Source organism: Temnothorax longispinosus, chromosome 4 (assembly GCF_030848805.1).
Source record: "Temnothorax longispinosus isolate EJ_2023e chromosome 4, Tlon_JGU_v1, whole genome shotgun sequence".
NCBI lineage: Eukaryota > Metazoa > Arthropoda > Insecta > Hymenoptera > Formicidae > Temnothorax > Temnothorax longispinosus.
The window spans coordinates 21,833,703-21,858,141 of NC_092361.1; the positions used below are offsets into that span (position 1 = coordinate 21,833,703).

General features: G+C 41.2%; 5 protein-coding genes across 8 annotated transcripts in view; 2 read left to right on the top strand and 3 right to left on the bottom strand.

The window, feature by feature from the left end:
- Zip (myosin heavy chain 10) overlaps positions 1-9,256 on the bottom strand; it is a 31,469-nt gene extending 22,213 nt beyond the window's left edge. For 3 of the 4 annotated variants that reach the window (XM_071775802.1, XM_071775801.1, XM_071775800.1), the window contains exon 1: positions 8,082-9,245. In XM_071775802.1, coding sequence (XP_071631903.1) covers positions 8,082-8,438 — 357 coding nt within the window. In that variant the 5' untranslated portion in view covers positions 8,439-9,245. Of the gene's footprint in view, positions 1-8,081 lie in introns of all 4 variants that reach the window. The other variant, XM_071775803.1, reaches the window with a different exon arrangement.
- Positions 9,257-9,895: 639 nt separating this feature from the next.
- LOC139811542 (poly [ADP-ribose] polymerase-like) lies at positions 9,896-14,558 on the bottom strand. The gene is given in 7 exon segments (XM_071775805.1): positions 9,896-11,683; positions 11,686-12,497; positions 12,615-12,820; positions 12,949-13,184; positions 13,293-13,434; positions 13,951-14,181; positions 14,342-14,558. Coding segments are annotated over 6 exon segments (2,655 nt in total). The 5' UTR covers positions 14,065-14,181; positions 14,342-14,558; the 3' UTR covers positions 9,896-10,538.
- Positions 14,559-14,932: 374 nt separating this feature from the next.
- Positions 14,933-19,504, top strand: LOC139811544 (uncharacterized). Its single transcript, XM_071775806.1, has 6 exons — positions 14,933-16,339; positions 16,428-16,914; positions 17,195-17,322; positions 17,621-17,738; positions 17,969-18,052; positions 18,324-19,504. The coding sequence occupies exons 1-6, from the start codon at positions 15,887-15,889 to the stop codon at positions 19,220-19,222; spliced, it is 2,169 nt and encodes a 722-aa protein (XP_071631907.1). The 5' UTR covers positions 14,933-15,886; the 3' UTR covers positions 19,223-19,504.
- A 140-nt stretch (positions 19,505-19,644) lies between these two features.
- On the bottom strand, positions 19,645-22,337 carry Eif3d1 (eukaryotic translation initiation factor 3 subunit d1). Its single transcript, XM_071775807.1, has 3 exons — positions 22,056-22,337; positions 21,918-21,963; positions 19,645-21,219 (listed from the first exon to the last, which is right to left on the bottom strand). Exons 1-3 carry the CDS (start codon positions 22,239-22,241, stop codon positions 19,754-19,756), a joined length of 1,698 nt encoding a protein of 565 aa, XP_071631908.1. The 5' UTR covers positions 22,242-22,337; the 3' UTR covers positions 19,645-19,753.
- A 344-nt stretch (positions 22,338-22,681) lies between these two features.
- Positions 22,682-24,362, top strand: LOC139811547 (ATP synthase-coupling factor 6, mitochondrial). The gene is made up of 4 exons (XM_071775810.1): positions 22,682-22,839; positions 23,222-23,367; positions 23,962-24,092; positions 24,228-24,362. Exons 2-4 carry the CDS (start codon positions 23,228-23,230, stop codon positions 24,257-24,259), a joined length of 303 nt encoding a protein of 100 aa, XP_071631911.1. The 5' UTR covers positions 22,682-22,839; positions 23,222-23,227; the 3' UTR covers positions 24,260-24,362.
- The last annotated feature ends 77 nt before the right edge of the window (positions 24,363-24,439 follow it).

The following is a 24,439-nucleotide window of genomic DNA, read 5'->3' on the forward strand; positions in this document are numbered from 1 at the left end:
AACCCGCTTAAAAGCCGTGTCGTATTACGTATCGGGGATTGCGACTGCCATGCATGCACAGCGATTGCGTATCGGAGATCGATACGCGGCCAATGAAGACGGGAATGAAGATGAAGCGAACGATGATTGAGATTGAACATTTGCATTTTTTTTTTTTACTTTGAGGCCCATTAGCCTGATCTACAATTGTTATACGATCACAACATGAAACTTTAATACAAAAAAAATCTAAACGAAGAACTTATATCTATGTATTTTCTCTCTTATATTTTATCTATCATACCTCTATAATTATATTTTTAAATAAAAGCTGATGTAATTTTTTCAAATAAATATTCATAATTTAATTGTATCTGTATAGAAAAATTCTTAAACTATTGGGTGCATTATGCAAATTTTGATAATATAACTTCAGAATATTCGTTAGTATCTTTACATACAAAATTTACTTTACACTGTAAATGCATATTATAATAATCACTATACTAAATTTTACATACAAATAATTAAAATTTGATGTAAGTGCACAAAAATCCTAAAAATACAGAAAAAGGGTAAAAAATTTTCGTATAGATAGATACATTACGACACGCATGCGACGGTCGATTTTCTGATTGTAAGAAGCAACGACGAGTAAGGGTAAAGTATAGTAAAGTAAATCACGCGGTCGGTAGTTGTCGAACCGTTACAGTCCAGATACGGCCCATATACGGTATGCATGGACAAAATCAATCGGATTCGCACCATATACGGACAGGGATAACGATGTATATACGCAAGCGTTGCGCAAGAGCGACGTTCTTTACGGAGTTACCTCCTGGCAACGGAATTACGAAAAACTGCTGACGAGACTGGGTCGCCTTTTGACCTTACGAAAAATCGCATCGCCGGCCGTTCGCCGCGCCGGTGCTTTCGGAGATAAGCAACACACCGTCAAATTGCGACACGAGTATAGAATGCAGGCGACAGGTGCAGGTAAGAAATGTAGAAATACGTATGCGCACTAAATATCACGCCCCTATACACTCCAATTCGCGTTGTGACTTACAATTAGATTCCGAATGACACGTGTTGAATAACGTGATGATAATTAAAATTAAAATGTCTCTTAAAATATAAAATACAATAAAATATAACAAATACACAATTTGTAAATTTAAATACAGATTATATATGATCTCTCGATTATGCTTGGTGTTTATGACGGATTTTTTATCGACTTAAACTCGAAATTTCTAAAAGTACGTCGTTGTAACGTGTACCATTGTTAATAACTGTAATTCATAACTATTCTCGTAACCAGAAAATTTAATTTTTTTTTTTTTCATTTCATCATCTTCAGCCAACCTTTTCACACATTCATTATAAAGATAAAATCATTTTTGACATTCTATAGGGGGACGTCACAGCAAGATGAATTTTAACAACGCAAGGTAATTAATGACAATAGGCGTTAAATAACGCTTAATACTTCCGTTTACGGGCTCATTTTTACGCACGTACGTTACTCTCATCATGCGGCGACGATACGTTTGTATCTCGAAAGCGAATGTCGTAACGATCGCACGTCGATCATGCCGGTCGAGCGGCGGCCCTGAGACGGCCGAGGCGAGAATTCCGCGTGAATTCCGGAATGTTTCTACTCGTGCGGTATCTCCGCGCGCGGGGTAAAAGAAATTCCGCGTGCGGTTACTACACACGTTGCGAATGCTAATGCGCATACTAATCGGACATCGGACTAATGCCGCGAGCCGGAGACCTCGCGTGGCCGTGCTACCTTCTCGTTGCAGTGCTGAGAATTCTAGTTCCGAGAAGCCGGTTAAAAGTAAAAAAAAAAAAGGAACGTCCACCGGAGTCTTCCCGATCTGTCATCGGTTACTATGTGACGAATATCGAGTAAAATGTAGCATATTAAATGATGAAAGAAGCAGCATCTCTGAAATACTGCCCACTTCTCATTGTTTTTCAAATAACTAATTATTTGGTTAATTTGAAATGAATGTTTTCGCGGCGAAAATATCGAAACAATTTGTAGTTTTTAAATAATTAGCGATTGTAGAAAGGGAACGTCTGACGAATTCAGTTTTAAGAGAGAAAGTACATGACAGAATCATATTTCAATTAAACTTCAAGCGGGCATTTAGAACTTTGATTTATGACTCGGTTAGAGATAAAAAAAAATGTTGAAAGTGGAAAGGTTGGTGAATCAATGATGATCTTCTTCGTGATTGCAATGATTAGCACAAAAACTTCGCGGGAAAGTAGAAGTCGAAGAAATAACACAGAAGAAAGGTATCTATACGGTGTAACCTTTCAACAATGCAATAAATCATAAAGATACAATCATCTATGTATTTAAAAAAGTGACGAATTTTATTATCTATTTCAATTGGGAATAAATTTATTATTCGATTTTGTAGCTTTATTGAAGAATTCGCCGGCTCGTCGGCGGGCAACAGATTCGCAGATTTCGGTAAGCCACATTTCGCCAAGGTGACTTTGTTAAACCGCTAAGATGGCGTCTCAAGATCGGCCTCCCAACGAATATCCGAACCTTCCTCCGCCCTCGCCCCGTTGCTCTCCCTTTCCTCGTGCTCTCTGTCACTTTACCTCTCTCGCGCTGTCGCTTTCTTACCTTCTCCTCCGGAGACCGTCATCGGACTCCGTCTACCTTCGGAGTCGCGTTTACCGAATCAGTCACGCGTGAGTCACGACGAGCATCGACTCTCATTCTACGAGTCTAGCATCGAAGGAAAAAAAACACAACGAGAAAGAGATTATACATTACTGTTCAGGCCTCGAGTCGCCTCGCGTTTATTCGCATCCAAATTACGTCGACCTTGCGAAATAAGTAATCAAAAATTTGAATCCGTCAGCGAAAATGGAAGATTCCGTTGTTCTGGGTACGATACAGTCGCGATTTTCAATAAATTACATCAGGAATTTAATTCGTGTCTAAGTTAGCGTCGGTGATTCTTTTCGGAGTAAATGGCGCGTCCCAACCGTTCGTCGCTCCGATTTAGCACGGTCTGGTACACCGAGATAGGAAACGATCGGATCGCGAAATTTCAATCGAGTTTACCGAGCAAACAGTTTTTAGATCGCGATTTCGTACCGCTGTGTATGTACCGTGCAGTTTTTCCCCCCGATATACGACAGCGAACATCAACGAACGATACCGAATGTCGGCGATACCGGTTGAAATTCTGAGCATCTCTTGTCCAAACAACATACTTACACGCTCGCGTGAACCGACGAGAGAGTTATGACGAAGCCCGTGTGGAATTTCTGACGCAAATTTCAGCCAAATCCCTCGCGCATCCGCCCGGTTATGGCACGACAAATTCATTAAGAGGCAGCGAGATGATACACGATGACCTAAACACGCGCGCTTCTTATACGAGGATCATAAAAACGTTGCCTCTGCGATCGCATTTAGACCCGTTCCGGCCCCCAAACTACATGACATCATTTTCCCGACACACGAAATCACCCATATACAGGATGTTCGATAAATCATTCCCTTTGAGCCGAAAATATTAAACGCGTTGATTACAGTTATTTTCGGGTCGTTTTATAGTGCGCGCGCGCGTAATGTCTGTAGTAATAAACGCGTTGATTGCAATCGACTTTTCGTTTTAAGAGACGAAGACACTCGGTCTGTCATCTGGCTGGCAAAGGTGCCTCTTTAATGCGGCGTATAAGGTTACAAGTTACATTCGTTCAACGCGTGTGAGAACAGCTGCACGATTCGCTATCTTATCGAATGCGACTATCGTCGAATACTTTCTTGGCGGCTGGGAGGAAACACGAAAACCGATGTGATAGTACGCGGTAGTACAAGGAAGAGAAATCACGCGGCAGGAAAACATTGTGGGAATGCATTTTTTTTTCTCATTGAAATAACAACCAATATTTGTTTGACATTTGTTCCGCGTATATACAGCTATTCTTTAAATCCCGAGCAAATCTTATCGCTGTAATATGTCTAACACGTTTTATCTGACGGAAGTACAAGCAAAAAATTCCATTTTGATAAGCTTAATTATTTCGATTACGTTGCAGATGTTTATTAATGACTTCGATTTTTTTATGCAGCTCAAGGAATGTATGAATACATAATTTTTCTCTGCACGTAACTATAGGTAATTTATTTGCGTCAATAAAAATTTTTGTTTGTGTCCTAAAATATATTTCTAATTTATCTAAAAATAAATTGAAATTTTATCCATTCCTGAAAATACTTTTTCAAATTTCTTTTGCTTAAAAATCTCATTGTGATCTGTCAATGTAAATGATCCAAGAATCATTGCGAGCCAATACGATCCGTGGCACATAAATTATCCTAAATTATACCTCCTAAAATTTACGCAATATAGCGGGTCGTAATAGTTATTCCTGCAAAATTCAGAATTACGACGTACCGCTTCATTCTCTCTGACATCTCGAACATAGTCTTTCGCCGATGTTTGAGCTGTTAGTGATAATATTTGAGATTCAAAAGGAACGCGTTTCCAGGAGGCGACGGAAAGGCCAACACCTGCTTTCCAAGTACGGGATCAAAGTCGAGAAGCGTAATCGGCGTTCGAAGTGTATGTAGTCGAAATTGTCGTGAGTCACCATTGCAGGCTCGTCACCGAGCAAGGTGGAGTGAGGTTCTTATCACCCGGCGATAAGCGGAAACGTCAAGGAAACGCGGTGCCCGTGCGCGTACTCGTCTCCCAACACGTTGACTCGTGGAATCGGTGACCATCTCGGCACCGCCCCATGTCCTTCTTTTTTTCGTCACAGTTCCCCGCTCCCCCCAAATACCTGACCGCGCGATATTCGTCCTTGACCATAGGACCAGATCCTCCTTTCAGAAACTTCACGCATCGGGAATATCATCTCCGGCCCGGTGTTTATCGCGAGCGGAAAAAGAGCCGAAACGTTAAAAGATTCTGAAATTCATCCGTTCTCTCATCCGAAACTTATAGGTCGTGCCTGATAATTGCGCACGTGAGAGTCTATCTAACGATGAAAACCCGTGGGCGGCTTTTGCTCGATATTAATTAACTCTACACCGGACCCGGTGCTCAAGACCTGCCGGCGCAGGTATGTGAGACGAGCGTTTTTACTTCCCACACACCGCAATTATCTCTTGCAAAACAACTTTCTTCACGGTATATATTTTTATACCGTGATAGTTCGTTACCTTATCTCGCACATTGCATCACAACCCGCGTACTTTTATGCAAGTTTTTCCTCAATGAAATCCGATATCGACATCGCGAAATACGATACGTTCTCAAGATGCGTTCGCGGTGCAGCAATAACTTTGACTTTATGCTCTAATAATATATTTAGAAAATGTATACGATAATTGAAAATATATACTTAGGGTAATTAAAAAATTGTTATGTTACATTTAGATAGAAATTGACATAGAAAATTAATATTATATTATATATTAATTGCCATATATATATGGTAATTAAAGACGCGAAAAAAAAATGTTTGGAAACTCTAATTTGACAATTAAATTTGCTATTAAAAACGCAAATAGGTATTTAAATCGCCGCCACCGGTCGCCTTTTCCCGATCGAATTCATTCGCGTCGCGCGCATTTTTTCTCTCGGACTCCCTCTCTCCTTTACGCCTCCTCTCTTTCCGTGCCCGTCTCACCGTCGGTCTCCCGACATTTCCGATATATCTCGCGCGCGGATTAATTCCAGACGAGGACGAGCAAGAGCCGTACTGAACCGAGAGCTATCTTTAGTCCGTCTTACGAGCGAAAGAGAGTCGTACCGGTCTCTCGCCGCGCCGCGTCGGTCGGAATAAGACAGCGACCGATTTCTCGACGACGCGAGACCGGCTATTTTTCAAAACCGTGCCCGACGGCCAGTCAGACCGAGTCGTTAATCGACAGAAATGCAATACGCGAGAATATAAACGACGCCGGATTTTCCTTTCAATAAATTCTCCGCGGCCGCCATCAATACTCGTTTCAACATCGTGCGCGATCGCGACGACGAATATATTTTCCCGATCGGGTAAACGGGGAGGATAAATGATCCAAGAAAATTTCAAACGCATTAAGATACACGGCGCTGTCTGAAACACGCGCATACATTTTACGGTAGAGAGACTCGTGGCCGATCTTACTTAATCGATTATTGCTTAACAAAAATACAGGAGTCGGTATCGATATTTTCTTCGGAATTCTGATTATTGCCAATCCGCTTTGTCGTCGATCATTCGCGATTTAATATCTTGGGATGAAAATAATCAATATGTTAAAATAAATTTGTCTACCCCACCGAATATTCAAATATCTTATCTCGAGATTGTGACAATTAATATCGCGATATCGCAATGTGGCCTGCACTCACAAAAGAGGCATTATACGGGATAATCATTATTAATTTCAGTAATCTGGTATTAGAGGAAACAATGTCTCTCTCTGGAGATATAGAGAAACGAATGTTTCAGCATGGAAATTTCCTCTCTTCCACTCCCGAGCGACGGGCGGGCGCGACATAGCGTTCCACTTTCGCGCTATTGATTTACTTATCCCGTTCATCTCTGGTTAACGCAAAAAAGTAACGAAAGGCCATATAACTCGAAACACACAAACTGTGTTTTTCCACAGCGACGACGTCTGCCTCGAGCTTGCCACAACGAGGAATACCGTCGTTTTTGTATCGCCCGTTTCCGCGGCGCGCCGCTCCGTAAATATTTTGAAGCTGTCGTCCGAGTACGCCGTCGTCGTGAATTCCACATAATTTTGCGGAGGGATGAATCTTCACGGCGACGCGCACGCGGCCGCCGAATTAATAATGCCAACGTGAATTTCGAAGCCGAGGCTCGCGGACGTATAGCGCGGTGAGTCACCGGCGCTACGACAAACATATTAATTCCGCAACGTCCCGAAGAGAAGGAATTTCCAGGCGTTCCCGAAGAGAAGGAAGATTTCCTCGCTAGGGAAATTTCGGAGTCGGCCACGCTAGAGTAGATATCGGCGCTCTAACTCCTTTTTCTTTCCTCTCCAAACAATCGTTGCTCCTGAAATTTTTCCAAATTTTCTCATCTATCTGTACCACAAATTCGGAGCAGAATATGAAACTTTGAAATAGGATGGAACTCGTGCTCCTCTCAGAATTATAATTCTAATTGTATAGATACAAACCTCGAGAGATGTTTAAAAACAATCATTTCATTTTGCAAACGTCGGTTGGCTCCAATCGTGTGGTTCGATTTAAATTTAGAGATTTTTCCCCGGATTCTGGTTCTGCCGAAGGAACACATTTTAAACCGGAGGTCAGAGTTAACCGACATTGGGAGGAACCGGCCCTAGGGGCCGCGTGGAAGGGCCGGCACGCATCTGGCACTCTTGCACCTGCACCGCGGCGCGGCGCGGCGGCTTTCCACGAGACCGTCCGCCCCGAACATCAATTCTTAACATCGTGAAAGAAGAAAAGAGCGAAAGAGAAGCGCCGAATCATTCGCAGCGAGCAAATACCGGGTCGTTCGTTCTAGAAACGTTTCAGAATGGCATGTCGAGCCGTTAAAAGCGAAATTTATCTTCCCGCGTCTCTCTCTCTCTCTCTCTCGCTCCCTTCCTCGCGAAAAGAACGGCAAAACAAATTCTCGAATTATTTCTTCGAGGTTTACGATAAGCCGCGAACTGTAACTTTTACGCTTTATCTAGAATCTCTCGTGGCGCACGCCTCCAGTTTCACGCTCGAGTTGCCGAGTTTCGTGTCAGTCGAGTCTCTCGACGAGCTCGGACTTCTCTGAACGCGAGACCCGGGACCCGGGTGGGCGAAATCAATCCGCAGCACCGAGAAGGAAAATTGGGTTAGCGGCGAACGTAAGGCCGTCGGGGCTCCGGGCGCTCCGGCGAGAGAGAAAGAGAGAGAGAGAGAGAGAGAAAGAAAGGCGAGATTTAAATACCGCCTGAAACACCGAACGAGAAAGAGACTTGCGCTTAATCGCGCATCGAGGAAGCGAGGGCAGGCAGGCAGGCAGGCAGGCGCGATGCCAGAAATAAGAAGAATAAGGGTGAGGCAAAAGAGAGAAAGAAGAGAGGATTTACTCACGTAAATCAGTCCGGAGTAGTATCGGTCCTTGAGGTTGTGCAGAACGGAGGCCTCGTTGAGACAGGTAAGCTCCGCCATGTCCTCGACCTTGTCGAACTTGGGCGGATTCATCTTCTGTATGTCGTCCTTGGCGACGAGCACGCGCTTGCCGGTCTCCGCGATCTCCACCTCGACCTCGTCGCCGCGCTCGCCCTTGATGCCGGCGGCGACGAAGCCCTGCGTCTCGTGCGGCACCCACACCAGCTTCTTCTGCGTCCATTCCGCCTGGGTAGCCGGGTCGTTGAAGCTGTTCCTGTCCACCGACAATATACGCAGCTCCGGATCGGACCGGTCTACCCTCGAGTCCACGTCCGCCATCTTTGTTTAGCGAGCGCGCAACACGACGCGAGCAAAGCTGTTGCTGCCGCTGCTGCTGCTGATGTTGCTGCTATTGCTGTTGCCGCTCGCTGCCGCCGCTGCTGCTTGCTGCTGCTGCCGCGGACCTGCCCCTTGCGCGTCCCGAGTCCCGACTGCGTATACTTTCTCTCGTCCCGTGCGCGCGCGCGGGCGCGCTCACCGTTACCCGTTATTACTTCGTTTCCCGAACGCGCGCGCGCGATGCCCGCGAGACTACCCGCGCAGCACTGCGTATCGTATACTCTCGCGTACGCGACTCGTAGTCGAGCCTCGGGGCCGACCCTGACCGAGCCCAACGACGACGGGGACGGCGACGGCGACGGCGACGGCGACGTGCGACGACGGCTGCCGCTACTAGCTGTCGCCACGATGCGCGATCAACGACGAGTGCCGAGACTGCCGAGTGCGCGACGGCGGCACCAACACCACCGCCACTACCACTGTTACACCACCACCACCTCTGTCGCCACTACCACCACCGCTGCCGCGGCGCGACGACGGGCCAGACCAGACTCGCCCTCCGCGCTTTCGAAAATGCTGTCGCGCCGGCGACGGCAGACCGCACATGTGACGGAGTCGGAGTCGGAGTCGCGGCCGAATTACGCGGGCTTCGCGAGCGTTCGCGTTCCTTCTCTCTCTCGCAGAGAATTGCTCTCTCCTTATCCCGCTCGCTCGCTCCTGATCGCTCCTCGACACACGCCTCGATCGCGCCGATCAACTGCCGCCCGATCCCGATGTCGTCGAGCGTGACCGCCCGCGGCACCGCGCCACATTCGGCTCTCACCCCCCACCTTTCCTGACCATCCCGCTCGCGCCAATCCGCGTCGTTCTCCCGCTTTCGAACGACTTCACTAGGGTACTAGGGACATGCGCACATTCGCGAGGCTTCAGGTCGAATCAGGTTCGACTCGTCGAGTTCGATTCGAGTTGGAATAAATCGATTGTCCGCGAAACTTTTCCTTTTTTTCTTTATACATTTCTATCAATGCAGATAAACTTTAATCTCGATTTAACTTACTTTTTATCTTTTTCTAGTTCTGAAAATTGAAAAAAAGTAAAAAAGTAAGTTGAAGCGAGACTAAAGTTAATCAGACGTCATAGAAATGGGCATGTTTTCGATTTATTGAAACTTTGAGCGACTTCGACCAAACTTTGATTAAACTTGATCGGCGATTAATTCAAGAGATAGCGTTGATAATAACAAGATTTCTAGCTGTAGAGTTTGCCATACAAATCTCTAATCTTTTCTTTCATATATTTCAAACGAATTAATAATTTTATTTGGGATTTATTCAAATTCACCGTTATCGATCTATTCGATAACTTTATGTTGATATTTTTACATACAAAATAAAAAAATCATGATTTCATTTATTAGGAAATATCGGTTGTTGGTTGATATTTTACGAGACAAAATGTATAGTATAAACAATTTATTGTTACATATATTTATTGTAAAAAAAATTATCCTCCAAATTATCTTTTATAGTTATTGTTAAATCTTATCGAATTGTTTAGGATTTATTTGACAACTTAATAACCATCAATGCGAAGGATGACATAAGGAAAGATGCGTTTAATTTTAGGATGATTTTTACAACTCCTAGCAACGAGAAAATGAGCTCAGTCACTGCAGATTCCTTTATTGATCGAAAATTCCTTATATATTTTTTTAAATAAAATCGAATAGATCTATACATATACATAAATGATTTAGTACTAATAAATAGAACAATTAACAATGTTCAATAATTATTAACAGTGACTTATAATTGAGGTAAAAAACATTCCAGGTGATCATTCATGCAAGATAATAACGTGATTATCTCCAGGTCAATGTAAAATTGCATACACAACAAAACACGTATAATTCAAAAGATTATCATTGAAAGTAAAACAGCTCCATGAAGTTTAATATTTGTAACACTAGCGAAATCTTCACTGGAATTTATATAGTATCATCTTTAATTAATAATAGTAAATAAAATTTGTATAATCTTACAAAATTAAAAATTTTAACTGTACCTTAAACCTGAACGTCACACCTTCGTGTTACGTATCTTAATATTTGTATTTGAAATTCATCCTTAACATGTATCTTATTTTTATCTGACCAACATCATATACAACGTATTCATTGTATAACAATGCCGAATTTTTGTTAATATTGGCAGGTACTCCCTTTCCATAGGGCACTTCAACGTCGTCCTCGGTTTTGTAGACGGTTTGCGGATCGGGTTGCGTCTGACCACGACCGAGCGTCGAGTGCTTCTCTTTCGGTAGCTTCTCGATGTAGTCCGCGTGATACCTCTCGTACATATTACCCAGGGCGACCTCGCAAAGCAGCAACAAACCGGTTGGACTGTTGCTGTTGGTACAGCAGTAATTCGCGGACTTCGACACCATATCGGTGAAATATATACCCTTGCCGAACATGTAACCGGTAACGGGCGCTTCCGGCGGCGCGATACGCAAACCCTGAGACAGTATTCCCGCGTAATTCGTAGTTCTGGATCCGTGCCAGAGCAGCTTTCTGTTGGGCAATTTCTCGAAGGGCTTAAATCTTTGTTCTTCGCCCTGTCTCTTGACGACGAACACATCCTCGATCTCGAGAGCGTACTGCGTATGAGTAGCCGCGTGAGTATTCTGGACGTATTTCTCGATCATCTTGAACTCTTCGCTGGTCTTGTCCAACACGTCGATGTCCGTCTTCAACCGCTTGTAATAACCGTCGAGCGGATTCTCCTTCTCATCGGTCTTGTCACACGAAAGTTCGTACGATTTCTTAATCTCGAGCAGCGCATCCATGCGCTCCATGTAGAGCAGCATGTCGCATTTTTTCTGAATGTCTTCCGACGTTTCGAGAATTTTCGGTCCGGAAATCCCAAAGTTGTGCGGTATGAGTGTGTAGAATCTGTTGGAAGCATCGATCAATACAGTGCGGTCTATATTAGCCTTCTTCAGTATCTCTTGCAATTCCATTAGAACGGCATAAGCTTTCTCAATTTGTTTCGCGGACAATTTCCCGAGCGGCATCTGGTCCATGTCTATCTCGAACTCCAGGAGAACTTTCTTCATCTCGGCTACGTCGAAAATAAGCCGCATTAGATCTTGAAGCGGTTTGGGCAAATTGCTCTCAATGTCCGAATCTAGATCTCCATGATCTATGTCAATTGGATACTTAAATTTCGGCTTCTTAACAAATTCTCTCTATTTTTCCACTGATTGCCCGTCTCTTTCTCGTATAACTTTTCAAACTGTTCTGTACACTCTTCCAAAGACATTTTTTCCAACTTTTTACCGCCAATTGTGGTGCCGATCCGGCCCCAACTTCTAAACAAGTAATACATCTCTCTATTGTCGTGTTTCAGAATTTGCAACTTGTAGTAACTGTTTTTATTCGACTGGATGTCCGTCAGACCCAACGTCACGGTGTATTTGTCTTTGCCCCTTTGATAAACGTGCGCATAATTTTCTAAACCGCTATCGGGATCAACAACTCCACCGCCTTTTACCTTCACCTTCACTTTATCAGAACTCGACTTCTCAAACCTGCTCTTACTCTTGAAGGCAGTAGATTTTGCGATGACGTTACCAAGTCTAGCAGCAATGTCGCCACCCCAGCTAGAAATGGTTTTCTTTTTTAGGAGCATGATGGGAGCATCTGTGTACTCTTTCGCTTCTTCTATAAAATCTTCCGTTATTACTTGAATGTCGTGCGATTTAACATCCTCCATTCTTTTAGTCATCTTTTTCACTTCATTTTCGTTCGAAATTACAGCAGCTAATTCTGGATGGACTTTTGTTACAACAGTACCACCTAATAATTGAATTTCTTTTTCCAATTCTTCTTTATCTTTCTGTGTACGACCTATTATAACAAACTGCATGTTCTTCAAAGGACGTGGTTTTTCTTGTACTTTCGGACCATCTGTTTCATCTCCCTCCTTCTTAATAGAACTCGACGATGACGGCACTGTCAGTTTAAACACTCGTTTTTTTACCTTAGACTTGTATGACCTAAGAACAAATGACGAGTATTAATAAATCATATTTATATCGTATTTATCAATGTTGAAACAAAGAAATGTGAAATTAATTCGTTTAAGTTTCACATTGTCTAACGAGAGAACTTACCTAACTGGGAAATCATCCTTCAAATCACTTGGTATTTCGCACTTCTTTCTTTTCGGATCTTGCGTAGCATATTCGCATTTAGTCCATTCTGTTGCATTACCAGTGCATTTATAACCCAAACCAGAGTTGTATATAAATTGTCCCCCACATTTTGGACAGGGTTGTAGAGCTCCAAAATACAGTATATCAGATAAAAGACTTTGTATCTAGAAATAAAATCCGAATAAAGTGATACAATAAATGTCATATAATGAACAGATTTATGATACACAATTTGAAAAAAAAATATTTATTAGATGTCACGATACAAATATATATATAATAAAGCACTTACGTTTGATAGCCCAGGTGGAATCTTCTGATCATTTAGTTCCAATATCTCAATCATGTCTTTTTTATGAAGTGTTGATATTTGATCCTTTATAGCGTATAATTTTTCATTTTGCTTTTTCATCAACTTTTCCTCCTCTGCGTCTTCTGGTTCGTCCTTAACTTTTTTAGGAGGCGGTGGTATGTCGCTCAAGTCTCCAGAACCGCCAGCACCTTTTGTCCTTTTCCTACCCTTTGCTGCTGGAGGTGCGTTAAGAGATTTCTCAGGGTATAAAAAACATCAGAAGTAGCTGAGGTAACAAAATAAATTAATTAAAATTACAGTTCCTGCTCAAGTCGTATACAAACCGAGGTTCTTCCGAATAGTATCTTGGTCTTCATTACGAATCTCATCGAAACAAGCTATGTCACTGGTAGACTTTGGTCTTTGTTCTGAGAAGAAACAAGTGTCGTGATACCATTTGGGTATCTTCGCATCGTGAAAGGGGCTCTAAAAATATAAACAATATTTCTAATATTTTGGAAGTCCAGTTTAAAAAGTCGGAATATCTCTTGATACAAAACGTGACTTGTATAATTATAAGTACATTTATTTAGATTGTTGTCTAAAACGAGTAATAAAGGACAAAAATACATGAATGTTGCATTGTAAGGAAAGGAACATTTCATTAAGCTTTCCAAGTAACATAACGGGAAACATGTTCATATGTTTTTTTTATAATCTGCGCCGAATAAGAAAACAGTTGCAGAGAGAAAGCAACTGCATATGCAAATGTTTGAATAATTCAACGTGTGTTGTGATAGCGATAGCATCGCGCAGGTGACGCAGTTATCCGGACCGACACCATCGCCCGCGTTATCATGACCCAGGATCTATGATAACGCCGATGACACCGGCCTGCATGCAATCGCGTCCTCGTATCGTAAACTGTAGCTCGCCGTCAGTTGCGAGAATAAATATTTCGGATACCATGCGGCTTCTCCGTCGCAAAATTCGACGTCGTACCTGAACGATCTCGGCAAGCCTCAGGCTAGCCTTGCAGATGAACTTTTTGCATAAGCGACACTTGGACCGGCCGCTCTTCGCGTACTCCACCAGGTACGGCAGATCGTCGTTCATCTCGCCGAAACGCCCGTCAACCTCGGATTTTCTTCTTCTATTTCGTTGGCTCCTGCCTCTTTTCAGAGGACAATACGGCCAGTATTTGCCACTGTTTGTTATACAAAGTCTGGAACACTGTTAGCGTAGCGAAGTCTGAATGGAAATACCAAAAATCTGAGTGAGTACCAAAAATCTGAAACTACTGCAGACAGTAACAGTCGCAATACTTACAAAAATTTTTCCTGCCGGACAAAACACGTCCGAACAGGTCCGCGCACGTTCTGCGAATGTCAACCTCGGATCGCCGTGAAAACAATGGGAAACGAAGCGGCTCCTCTCCTCGCGCGCGCAAGACGGACAATGCCGGTTAACGGGTGCGTTCAGCCGATACTCCGCTAGCCTAGCAATCGTGAGCAGTCGCTCGTTTCCTCTCCTTTTAATCCATTGGGTCAAAGGAGAGGAAACGAGAGAAAACGAGCGACTGCTCACGATTGCTAGGCTAGCGGAGTATCGGCTGAACGCACCCATGTTGACATGTGGCGCTGACACCGGTCACGTTCGAAAATATATATAGGTAACGGCAGGTTTTGAACGCACGCTCATCGAACCCACGTCACTTCCGGGATCACTCGGCGTTTCCGGTCGGCCGCGTCGCGTCTAGATATTCGTGCATCGTGACCGATAATTAGAACTGCAAAAATCGAAACGAAAATTTTGTTTCGACGAATTCTAATCTTATCTATTGGCTCAAATTAAGTGTAATATATGTAATAACACATACATATGTGTTGCACATAACACTTATACATATTGTTGAGTAGAAAAATAAAATATTGATATAATTTGATAATTGATATTAATTACTGTTAATTGGTGTTTGCTGGGAAATTACGTAATGTTAAACTGACCTATAAAAGTAATCTTGTGCGCTTTAATCTAAAAACCCACGTGAGCGTACTACCTAACGTTACTTCGCAATCTATGTTATCTTAAGTATTTTGCTTGCATGCCAACTGCAGAAAGATAACGTATCGCTGCAGCATTCTTATCGTTCCAATTACCTTGAATAATCGGCCTTGGTGTATTGAGTGTTATATTTACACCTAGTGCTGTAAAATTCCACGTGTCCAAATACAAATATGCAATCTTCGTGCCAAAAAATGTGTATATTATTAACCATATATTTTAATATTTAATTTTTATTAATATAGCGAGCATAAAATATTTATCTTGAGATTTTAGAATAAGTCAGCTGTTAGTCGCAAACCAAATCGAAGTCGCAAACTTTAGAATAAAGACTGGATTCTTGACATTCCTTTTACTTTTCTCATACACAAAACATAACTGTGCCTTTGTATTCTTCTTTTCAATTTTTCTTCTATTACTCCATTAATATTTAAAGACACTGTAAAAATGTAAATAAACATGCAAGTAATTATAGCTTAAAGTTTTTTTATATCACACGTGCGTGGAAAGTGGCCCATTACGCGCGTGTTTTTTGTGCGACAAATAGCCACGTCCACACACGAGAAATTTTCCACTCAAAACAGTGTGGTAATATCTCAATATTTCATGTTCCTATTTGCCTGTTGCCTGGCATTGCATTGTGCAAGGGGCTTTTCCTCCACTAGTTCTTTTATTTTTTATTTCTCACATCTTCTTAACGACATCTCGTGGCGCGCGGAAACACTCCGCGAATTACCACAGCGATCAGCTGTACTCAGACATAACCTTCGCAAATAACAGAAACGTACAAATAAAGTCATTGTGAACATACACAGTAAAGTTAACAAAAATAAAAAATTATTCGCAACAAGTTACTAAGAAGAAAAAATAAAAAATGAGTGACGAAAGCATCATCATACCAGACAACATATCAGAAACCGATAGCGACGACCAACCAACACCTCCAGAGATAGCACAAAGTGCAAAAAACAGGATGGAAAATGTCTTACCTAAAAAATCCAAAGAAAAATATACAAGTACATATAACAAGTTTATGCAGTGGACAATTACTAAAGAAACTAAACCATTGTCGGAAAACACAATATTAACATATCTCACAGAATTATCAAAAACACATAAACCATCCACCTTATGGGCAACTTACTCAATGCTCAAAACGACTCTTAATATTAACAACAATATTAATATTACTGAATATGGTAGACTCATTCCATTCCTGAAGAAACAGTCAAAAGGATATATACCAAAAAAATCAAAAGTATTAACATCAGAACAAATTCAAAAATTTCTCAACAAAGCTGATGACCAAAAATATTTATTTTACAAGGTAATGTATCAAATACAAACATAAACTTTTACATTAATATAAAATTTTATACAATGTGTACAATACATATATACTAAATTATTTACAGGTTGCTATGATATTTGGAATTTGTGGTGCATGCAGAAGAGTGGAACTCACCAATATAACAATTAATGACATCGAAGACAAAGAAACTATCTTGCTCGTTAAAATTCCAACTGCAAAAAATTACAAACCGAGAACTTTCATAATCACCGATGAATTCTACACTATATCTAAAAAATATATAAATTTGAGACCAAAAAACGCCCAAACCTCAAGATTTTTTCTAAATTATCAAAATGGAAAGTGCACCAACCAACCAGTTGGAATCAACAAATTCGGAAAGATTCCAACAATTATCGCATCATATCTACAATTAGCAAATCCTCAATCTTATACTGGCCACACCTTTCGTCGCACTGGTCGCCTCTCTGCCACGCTGCTAGCAGACTGGAAATCCAATACAGTTGCTGAAGGATACATTGCTGATGAGGACTCCATCAATAACGAAAATTTTTTTTTCGTGGAGTGCGGAGCGGACGCACGAGCCGAAGGCGAGTGAGATCACCCACACGTGTTACACACACTATTTTATATCACACGTGCGTGGAAAGTGACCCGCAAGAGACTGTGCGGGAATGAGATATTACCGCACTGTTTCGAGTGGACGTGGATATTTATCGCACAAAAAACACGCGCGTAATGGGCCACTTTCCACGCACGTGTGATATAAATTTTAACTATTCCGATTACAAACCATTCCGATTGTGACAAAGCATGTGTCTAGATAAAAGATAAGCGCGAATAAATCAATTATATAAACGCCTCTTACAGAAGCCGCTGAAGCACAATTCAATGTCAGTTGTCAGTCAGTAGTCAGTCAGGACACGTCATTCACGGCCAGCCAGATGTCTTATGGCGCAATAAACCCGGGCATTCGCGATTATGCGAGGGAAAATAATGTAAGTAAAGAAGAAATGGTCTCGCTCATTCCGAGTCTATTCGATCCTAGCATCGATCGTAGTAAAATTAAACAACGATGAGAATTTACTTACGTCTTTTAGAGGGATGTTATGTTTGTCGCTTTAATACTGGGGATAATCAGTACAGGGTGTGCGCCTAAAAAGAATCTGCGTATGTTTTTTATTTTTTTGAGACAAAAATATTTTTGGAGACGGAACAGTGGAGTTTGAATGAAATTCGAGTTGCGTTACACGGGGATTGCTCTAAATGAGTTAAGTGAGTTTATGATTACTCTAGGCTATTATGGTCGATCTACGAAGCGACACGCTCACGAAGCCAACCGCGGCGATGAGGAAAGCTATGTTTGAGGCGGAAGTAGGGGATGACGTCTTCGAGGAAGATCCTACGGTAAAAGGTAGCAAAAGAAAAATTCGATTTTAAACCGAAAACATTGTGAAATATTTATGCTACTCACATCTAAAACTGTTTTTCTCTCAAAATCAATTTTATTTTCTTATAAAAATGATCTTTCTGCCAAATCACGACTTGTTGGATAATGTGTCCTACTTAGAGTACGAAATTTTAACAATCCCCTCCTATATTTATTAGCTGAGGTCTAAGCAATTGTTTATTTAAATTTTTTAGAATTACAAAAAATGGCTGCGACTTTGCTTGGAAAGGAAGATGCACTTTTTGTTAGCTCTGGCACAATGGGAAACTTGATCGCTGGTAAGATTCTAAAAATGATCTCTGTAGATATAAGTACGTCTCGCATCTTCTTTTAAAATCCATTAAAAAGGACGAAATTTATTTTCATTCATTTAATGATCGAATTATGAAAGTTACGGGGAAGGATCTCTTAATACCGTAATTAAAAAATTGACCTCTATTTATCGGGATTCTGAATGGAGTCTGTGTCACGTTAGAAAAGTGAAGATCGATTTTCTCGATTTTTTTTCAAACGCATTTAAAGAAAATGCTTTCTTTCCTTCCTTTTCAGTTATGAATCATTGTGATGTGCGTGGCAGCGAAATCTACTGTGGAAACGAGTCGCATGTGTTTCTTCATGAACAGGGTGGTGCAGCGCAAATAGCCGGTGCGAGCGTTTGTCCTCTGTTTAACAACGACGACGGTACGTTCAATCTGAAGTGCCTCGAGAGTGCGATTCGCGTGGACCGAATACACGAACCGATCTCAAAGTTGGTCATGGTGGAGAATACGATAAACGGAAAAGTCGTTCCTCAGTCATGGGTCGAGGAGTTGGCGATGGTGGCGAAGAAGCACAATCTTAGGATGCATTTGGACGGGGCACGACTGTGGAATGCCTCGGCCGCGTCAAAGATCTCGGCGAAGGATCTAGCCGCTCCGTTCGACTCGGTCACTTTTTGCTTGAGCAAAGGATTGGGCGCTCCCGTGGGGTCTGTGCTCTGCGGAAGTAAGAGCTTTATCGCTAACGCGAGGAGAAGGCGCAAGGTGCTGGGTGGTGCTATGCGACAGGTCGGCGTGATTGCTGCGGCCGGGCTCGTCGCCCTGGAACAGACAGTGCCACGACTAGTAGAAGATCACAGAAAAGCATTTATTATCGCGGAGGCAATCAATCAATTGGATACCAAAATATTCAGTGTAGACCTGAAAACCACGCACACCAATATGATATTCATAAACGTGAATACCGACAGCGGCGTTTCCGCTGAGACTCTCATGAAGAGGCTCCATCAAGTGAATGATTTCAATGATGATGATGATAAGATCATAATCAGATGCCTGGCTCTCACGGAAAGATTGGTCAGAATGGTTCTCTATTATGATATCGATGACTCGATGGTAGATGCTGCTATTCGTAAATTAAGATATGTTATCAAGGAATTGGATCCCCAAGTAAAGACTGAAATTCTTTAAAAATAATAAATTAAAAGTTTAAGATTATTGTAGCATCAAATATTATCTTAATTAAATATTATCTATACATGCTGAAACATATATATATATTTAAATAAAGTATTTTTAATGACTAAACTGACGTTAATAATAGCAATACATACTTCTTTAAAAATTTGATAAAAATGTAAAGTTACAAGATATATATATGAAACTGATGAAAATCCGCTGTAAGAAATAAAATTCAGATTTTTCTTTTGTTGTATTGTTATGTATATTATAATAAAGTTATATAATAGTTTGAGTAAATACCAAATAATTATATCTTGAAACATAGGTCCCTCAATTAAATTCTCCTGTATACCTATTAACCTAAGTATCTTAATTTCTATTAGTTACATCAAGAAGTGTATCCGAGTAATGAAGTTCCATAAAATCAAATATCGTATTGAAATGTCATTTATTTCCTTTATAATACTCCTCCACAAAAATTGTAAAAGCGTCAACCAATGATTGCCGATCAACGATGGATGTAATCAGCTGTCCTGGCTATTAACTTTGAAACGCGTCATTAACAGGCTCATCGTCGTCCTCATCTTCCTCGCCCTCGCTCTCGAAGGTATTATCAGGAATATCGTACAATCGAATCATAGGCTTGTTTGGATCCTTCATTATCAAGTACTTGCCATCCTTCTGCTTCATGCAAATGTCGATGATGCATCTTAGAATGCCCCACGCATTATCCATGTTCAGATTTATCTGCGTCGCAAACTCATTCGGTTTGTACTGCTGTGTACCGAGAATCACGTGCTTGCTCGAGTCTCGCACAATAGCTCGCGACACGTAGCCGAATTTCAGCTGATCCGAACCGGCTAGTAGCGCCTGAACCGTCCATTTGGCAAGTTTACAGGCGTTATTGCGCAATTCGTTCGCCAAAACCGCACCGCGCTGCGTGTCCAGCTTTTGACGCCACTCGACTCCGTTAGCCAGTTTCGAGTCCCACTCGTTCAATGCCTTGATCGTCAGGAATTGATTCTCGTTGTTCGGGCCTTGCATCACGGCGTCATGCTCGCATCGGGCGACAAGTACTATACCATTGTTGAGATCCCACTTGCGATAACGGTAAGCCACACTGGCCACATCGATCTCTTCCTCCTCTCCGATAAACGGATTGCCCTCCTCGAACTTGTATCGTGGCTCATTTGACTTGAGCACCTGCTGCGAGAAATTGTGATTGATGAAAGTCGCCTCAAGGGCCAAGTTTCTCGGCGAATTCAGCGAGTTGCCGTCGTCCTGTGGCGGCTCGACGCTGGTCTCGTTCACGGTCAAAAGATCGAACTCGGTGTTGTCACGTTTGTCGAAGAACAGCTTGTCGCCAATCTTCTCAATCACGATGTCCCACGAATAATTGCTGCGCGTGCAACACATGATGGTGGCCAAGATCGCGTCAGTGGCATATACATTGCCCTCGGTCTTGGACAATTTTCGAATTATCGGATCGTCGGTGGTCGTGACCGTGTGGAAAATGCGATCGATTCTCTGCAGCGGCTTCTCGCTCTTCACGTTCACGCGATCATACGTCTTGTCGTAATACTCGAGCGAGCCGCAGCACAATATATCCTCGCCGTCTTTCACACCGGGTAACGAAAGCTTGGCCAGTCGAGGAAAGTCCATTTCCTCGATCGTCGTCCAGTCAGGTCGAACCGTCACGGAAGCGTCTCGAATCTTGATAGGCGGCTGATTCTTGTGATTACGCAGACCTTGCTGCCTACCCCAGCGCTTCGTTTGTCCCTTACGCTCTCGTTCTCGCAACTTGAGCTTTCCTAGCTGCTGCATCTGGCTCATCGCGCCACGCTGGCCACCGCGACCGCGCATATTGCGCTGATTGTGACGGAACCGGCCGCGTTGATATGGAGGCTTCTGCACGCGGGTCGTGTCCACCAAGTGGAAGGTGGTTTCATCTTCGTCGTGATAGTATGCATATTGACTGCCTGAACCAAACTGCGATGTATATTTGTCTAGAAAAATAGCAATTTATTAGTTATACATGTAACTTTAATGTATCAATGAGTTAAATTTTCCACATGTAATATAAAAAATATGCTGAAACTATGCTTAAAAAAATCTTCTAATGGTTGTGTACTTTATATCTAGTTTTCAATTAATTATATTAAACCTAGATACATAGATATATATGTATATATATAGGTCTTTTAAAATATAATTTTTTAAATGTAGTGTTCTAAAAATTACATGCCAATAAAACAGATGTAATTACTTAATAGCAAAGATAAATATAGTATCCAAAATATATGACTAATGACAATTAATCTATTCCATTTGCGACAGCGTTTTGAATATTAGTTTAAAAGACCAGATTACAAATTATTATATCAAAATGTCATTATTCAATCACATACGTATTTCGAATATAATATTAAAAAATCCATTTCCATATAAAATATAATAAAATAATTATATATAAATCAGAATTCAAAACAGAAAGAAAGCTCAAGCATTTGACATGTACACCTGTTAAACCTCGCTCCAGATTCAGACTCAGACTTTACGCAGACTGAAGCCTGTTGTCCTCAATTAAAGGCAACATACGTAATGCGAAAATGACAACGAGATACCCAGCGGAGTCCCCGTGGCCCGAGTCTCTCGATCTTTGAGGTTAAACACACGTGAACGGTCGACGAAGCGAGATACGTACTTGGGAACTTCTTGTCCTGGAAGGCCGGCGTAGTCCAATCCGAGATCTACGGGAGAAAACGATAAAGCAAGAGATAAGCGCGTTTTTTTTTCCAGAACGTGAGTAAAGGAAAGGCGAGAGCCTCGCCACGACGTTCACCTTGCCCAATCTGTCGCCCTTCGAAAATGGCTGGTAAGGGATGTCCTTAAATTGATCCGGCAGCTCGCACGGGCCCCAGCCGTCCGGATTGTGCTGGATCGCTGGCGCTTGAAAGTGCGCTGCCACCTCCTGCTCCTTCTGGACCGTCTGGGGATCGTCCAGCACCACCACGTCTGCGTCCGTCATCCTAATGTCCGGTTGGATTCAGCACACATCGATTTAGCGCGACAGCAAGGACGTCTCGGCATCGACTGACTCCACCGCCGGAAATCCTGCCCGCGCCATCTTGCCCGGCTGCAGTGCTGTCAACAGTTTCCCCCGTGCGGCGTGCAAGAAGGAACAGGAGAAAATATCCAGATCGCGCGAGGGCGACTGGCTTTATCGGCATTCGGCAATTAATTCAACTAGCGCAGAATTACTTTTAGCACTTATATTAAATATTCGGAAAGAAAGAAATAAAATACAGAAAAAGAAATTATTAAAATAAACGAAGCTAATAAAAATAATAAAAATACACACTTGTATAAAAATTTGTTTTTATGTACACCGCGATAATAAATTTATTATTTCTTATTGTTACATTATCTGATTCTTCACATTTTTTTTATATTTTGCATCTGTCAATCATTATTCATTACAAAATTCATTCGGAGTTGTGCGTTGTGCGTCTTTATTGATACCTAGTTCGTGGGATTCCTTTACGTCACTTTGGGTTCTTTTCCTCCAGTGATTGTCTTGCGAAGATAATTCGGAGTTGTGCGTGGTATAGGTGCTAAACATAAAAGTAAATAGATTAATTATTTATTTACACACGTAACATGTAATATTTTTTAACTGTTACTGTCGTCGATTCATTTATAAATGGACGAACGTATGCTTGATTCGTCTTAACCTATTCCACGAGTCGGTCTAGCCAACAAATATTATTGCATTTATTACGTAAGAGACGTCTGAAAGGCGATTAATTTATCTTAACAAAATTCAACACGATATAAAAAAAATTCATGATTTAGAATTCGTGATTATCTTGATGTATAATCGAGAGGTTAATTGGATAATTCATGCCTGTCGTGCAAGAAAGAAAAGCTATTTGTTGACAACAGAAGACATAGAATTGGAATTCTCGCCTAAAATTGTACTTGATTTTTTTTTAATTTCTTTTTCAGTCAACCATGCTGAGGTCACGTCTCGTTGGTGTGCCGAAAGCTGTTAAACGTAGCATCAGTACCAACGTTCCTGCTTTGCAGAAAGCTACCGATCCCATACAGCAGCTCTTCCTCGACAAACTCCGGGAATACACGTCAAAAAGCGTGTAAGTACACTTCTCCAAATTTCTGGAATTCTAATGAGAAATATCTGCAAAGGATATTACTTTGTAAGGATCAAAACCATTTGGTATCAGTGGTATCTTTGTAGCTTGTGTAGTTTGAACATTTAAACATGTATATATATAGATACATGTTTATGATATACATCTCTTATCTTACATAAATTTTATTACACTAATAAATATTTTTATTTTCATTCTTAAAACGAAATAAGAATATATCTAAGTTTTTAATGAGGGAAAAGCTGAAAAAGCTGCTTCACTTATATTTATTAATTGTATTTGCATCAAATTGTGATACTATTGTGTTTAATAAAGGTAACAGTATTAATTGGAATAACTTCCATTTTGTTTGGATATGCTTGTCTCTGGTTAAACAAAGTTTGAAGAGAGTTAAAGATAAGAGTATTTTTTGGATAGCGATGAAATTAATAATCAGATGAAATTAATAAGTTAGATTTATGAAATATGTGCTATAACTAGTGCTTCTATTTTTGTAATTATATATTATATTAGGAGATTGATTAAAATAGAGAATATTGGATATGATATTTACGAGAAATTTTTTTCAATTTTAAGAGGCGGGAAATTAGTTGATCCCAGCCCGGAGATTGCGAAAGAACGGGACTCCGAATTAGAAAAACTTCAAGAGGTATATGGTGGCGGTGCAGGAGTAGATATGACACAATTTCCTCAGTTCAAATTTGAAGGTACGTTACTTTTACTTATGTATTCCAGACAGATATTTGTTATTTTTATATTCAAAAGTTTATTATAAATTTTGCATTCGTGCAAATACATGTGTATAGGTAAAACGATTTAACGTATGCTGTACTTTGTTTTAGATCCACCTGTGGACTCTGGTGTTAAAAAGTAAACACATATGTCGATATGTATCATAGACATAGAACATTCATGTATTGTTGAACTATTAAATATTAAGTAATTCATCTTAAAAATACATATATGCTATTAAATTATTTTAATCTTTTTTTATCAACCTCGTTAATCCAAAACAGTTAAAAAAATTTAATAAATCTCGATATAAATTATCATA

Coding starts and splice junctions, on each gene's coding strand:
- LOC139811544 (XM_071775806.1), top strand. CDS start 15,887: ATGAGTGACGAAAGCATCATCATACCAGACAACATATCAGAAACCGAT. Junction 17,323..17,620: donor ATTATGCGAGGGAAAATAAT/GTAAGTAAAGAA, acceptor TGATTACTCTAG/GCTATTATGGTCGATCTACG. Junction 17,739..17,968: donor GGAAGATCCTACGGTAAAAG/GTAGCAAAAGAA, acceptor TAAATTTTTTAG/AATTACAAAAAATGGCTGCG.
- Eif3d1 (XM_071775807.1), bottom strand. CDS start 22,241: ATGACGGACGCAGACGTGGTGGTGCTGGACGATCCCCAGACGGTCCAG. Junction 21,964..22,055: donor AGGGCGACAGATTGGGCAAG/GTGAACGTCGTG, acceptor TTTCTCCCGTAG/ATCTCGGATTGGACTACGCC. Junction 21,220..21,917: donor CCAGGACAAGAAGTTCCCAA/GTACGTATCTCG, acceptor CTATTTTTCTAG/ACAAATATACATCGCAGTTT.
- LOC139811547 (XM_071775810.1), top strand. CDS start 23,228: ATGCTGAGGTCACGTCTCGTTGGTGTGCCGAAAGCTGTTAAACGTAGC. Junction 23,368..23,961: donor GAATACACGTCAAAAAGCGT/GTAAGTACACTT, acceptor TTCAATTTTAAG/AGGCGGGAAATTAGTTGATC. Junction 24,093..24,227: donor TCCTCAGTTCAAATTTGAAG/GTACGTTACTTT, acceptor ACTTTGTTTTAG/ATCCACCTGTGGACTCTGGT.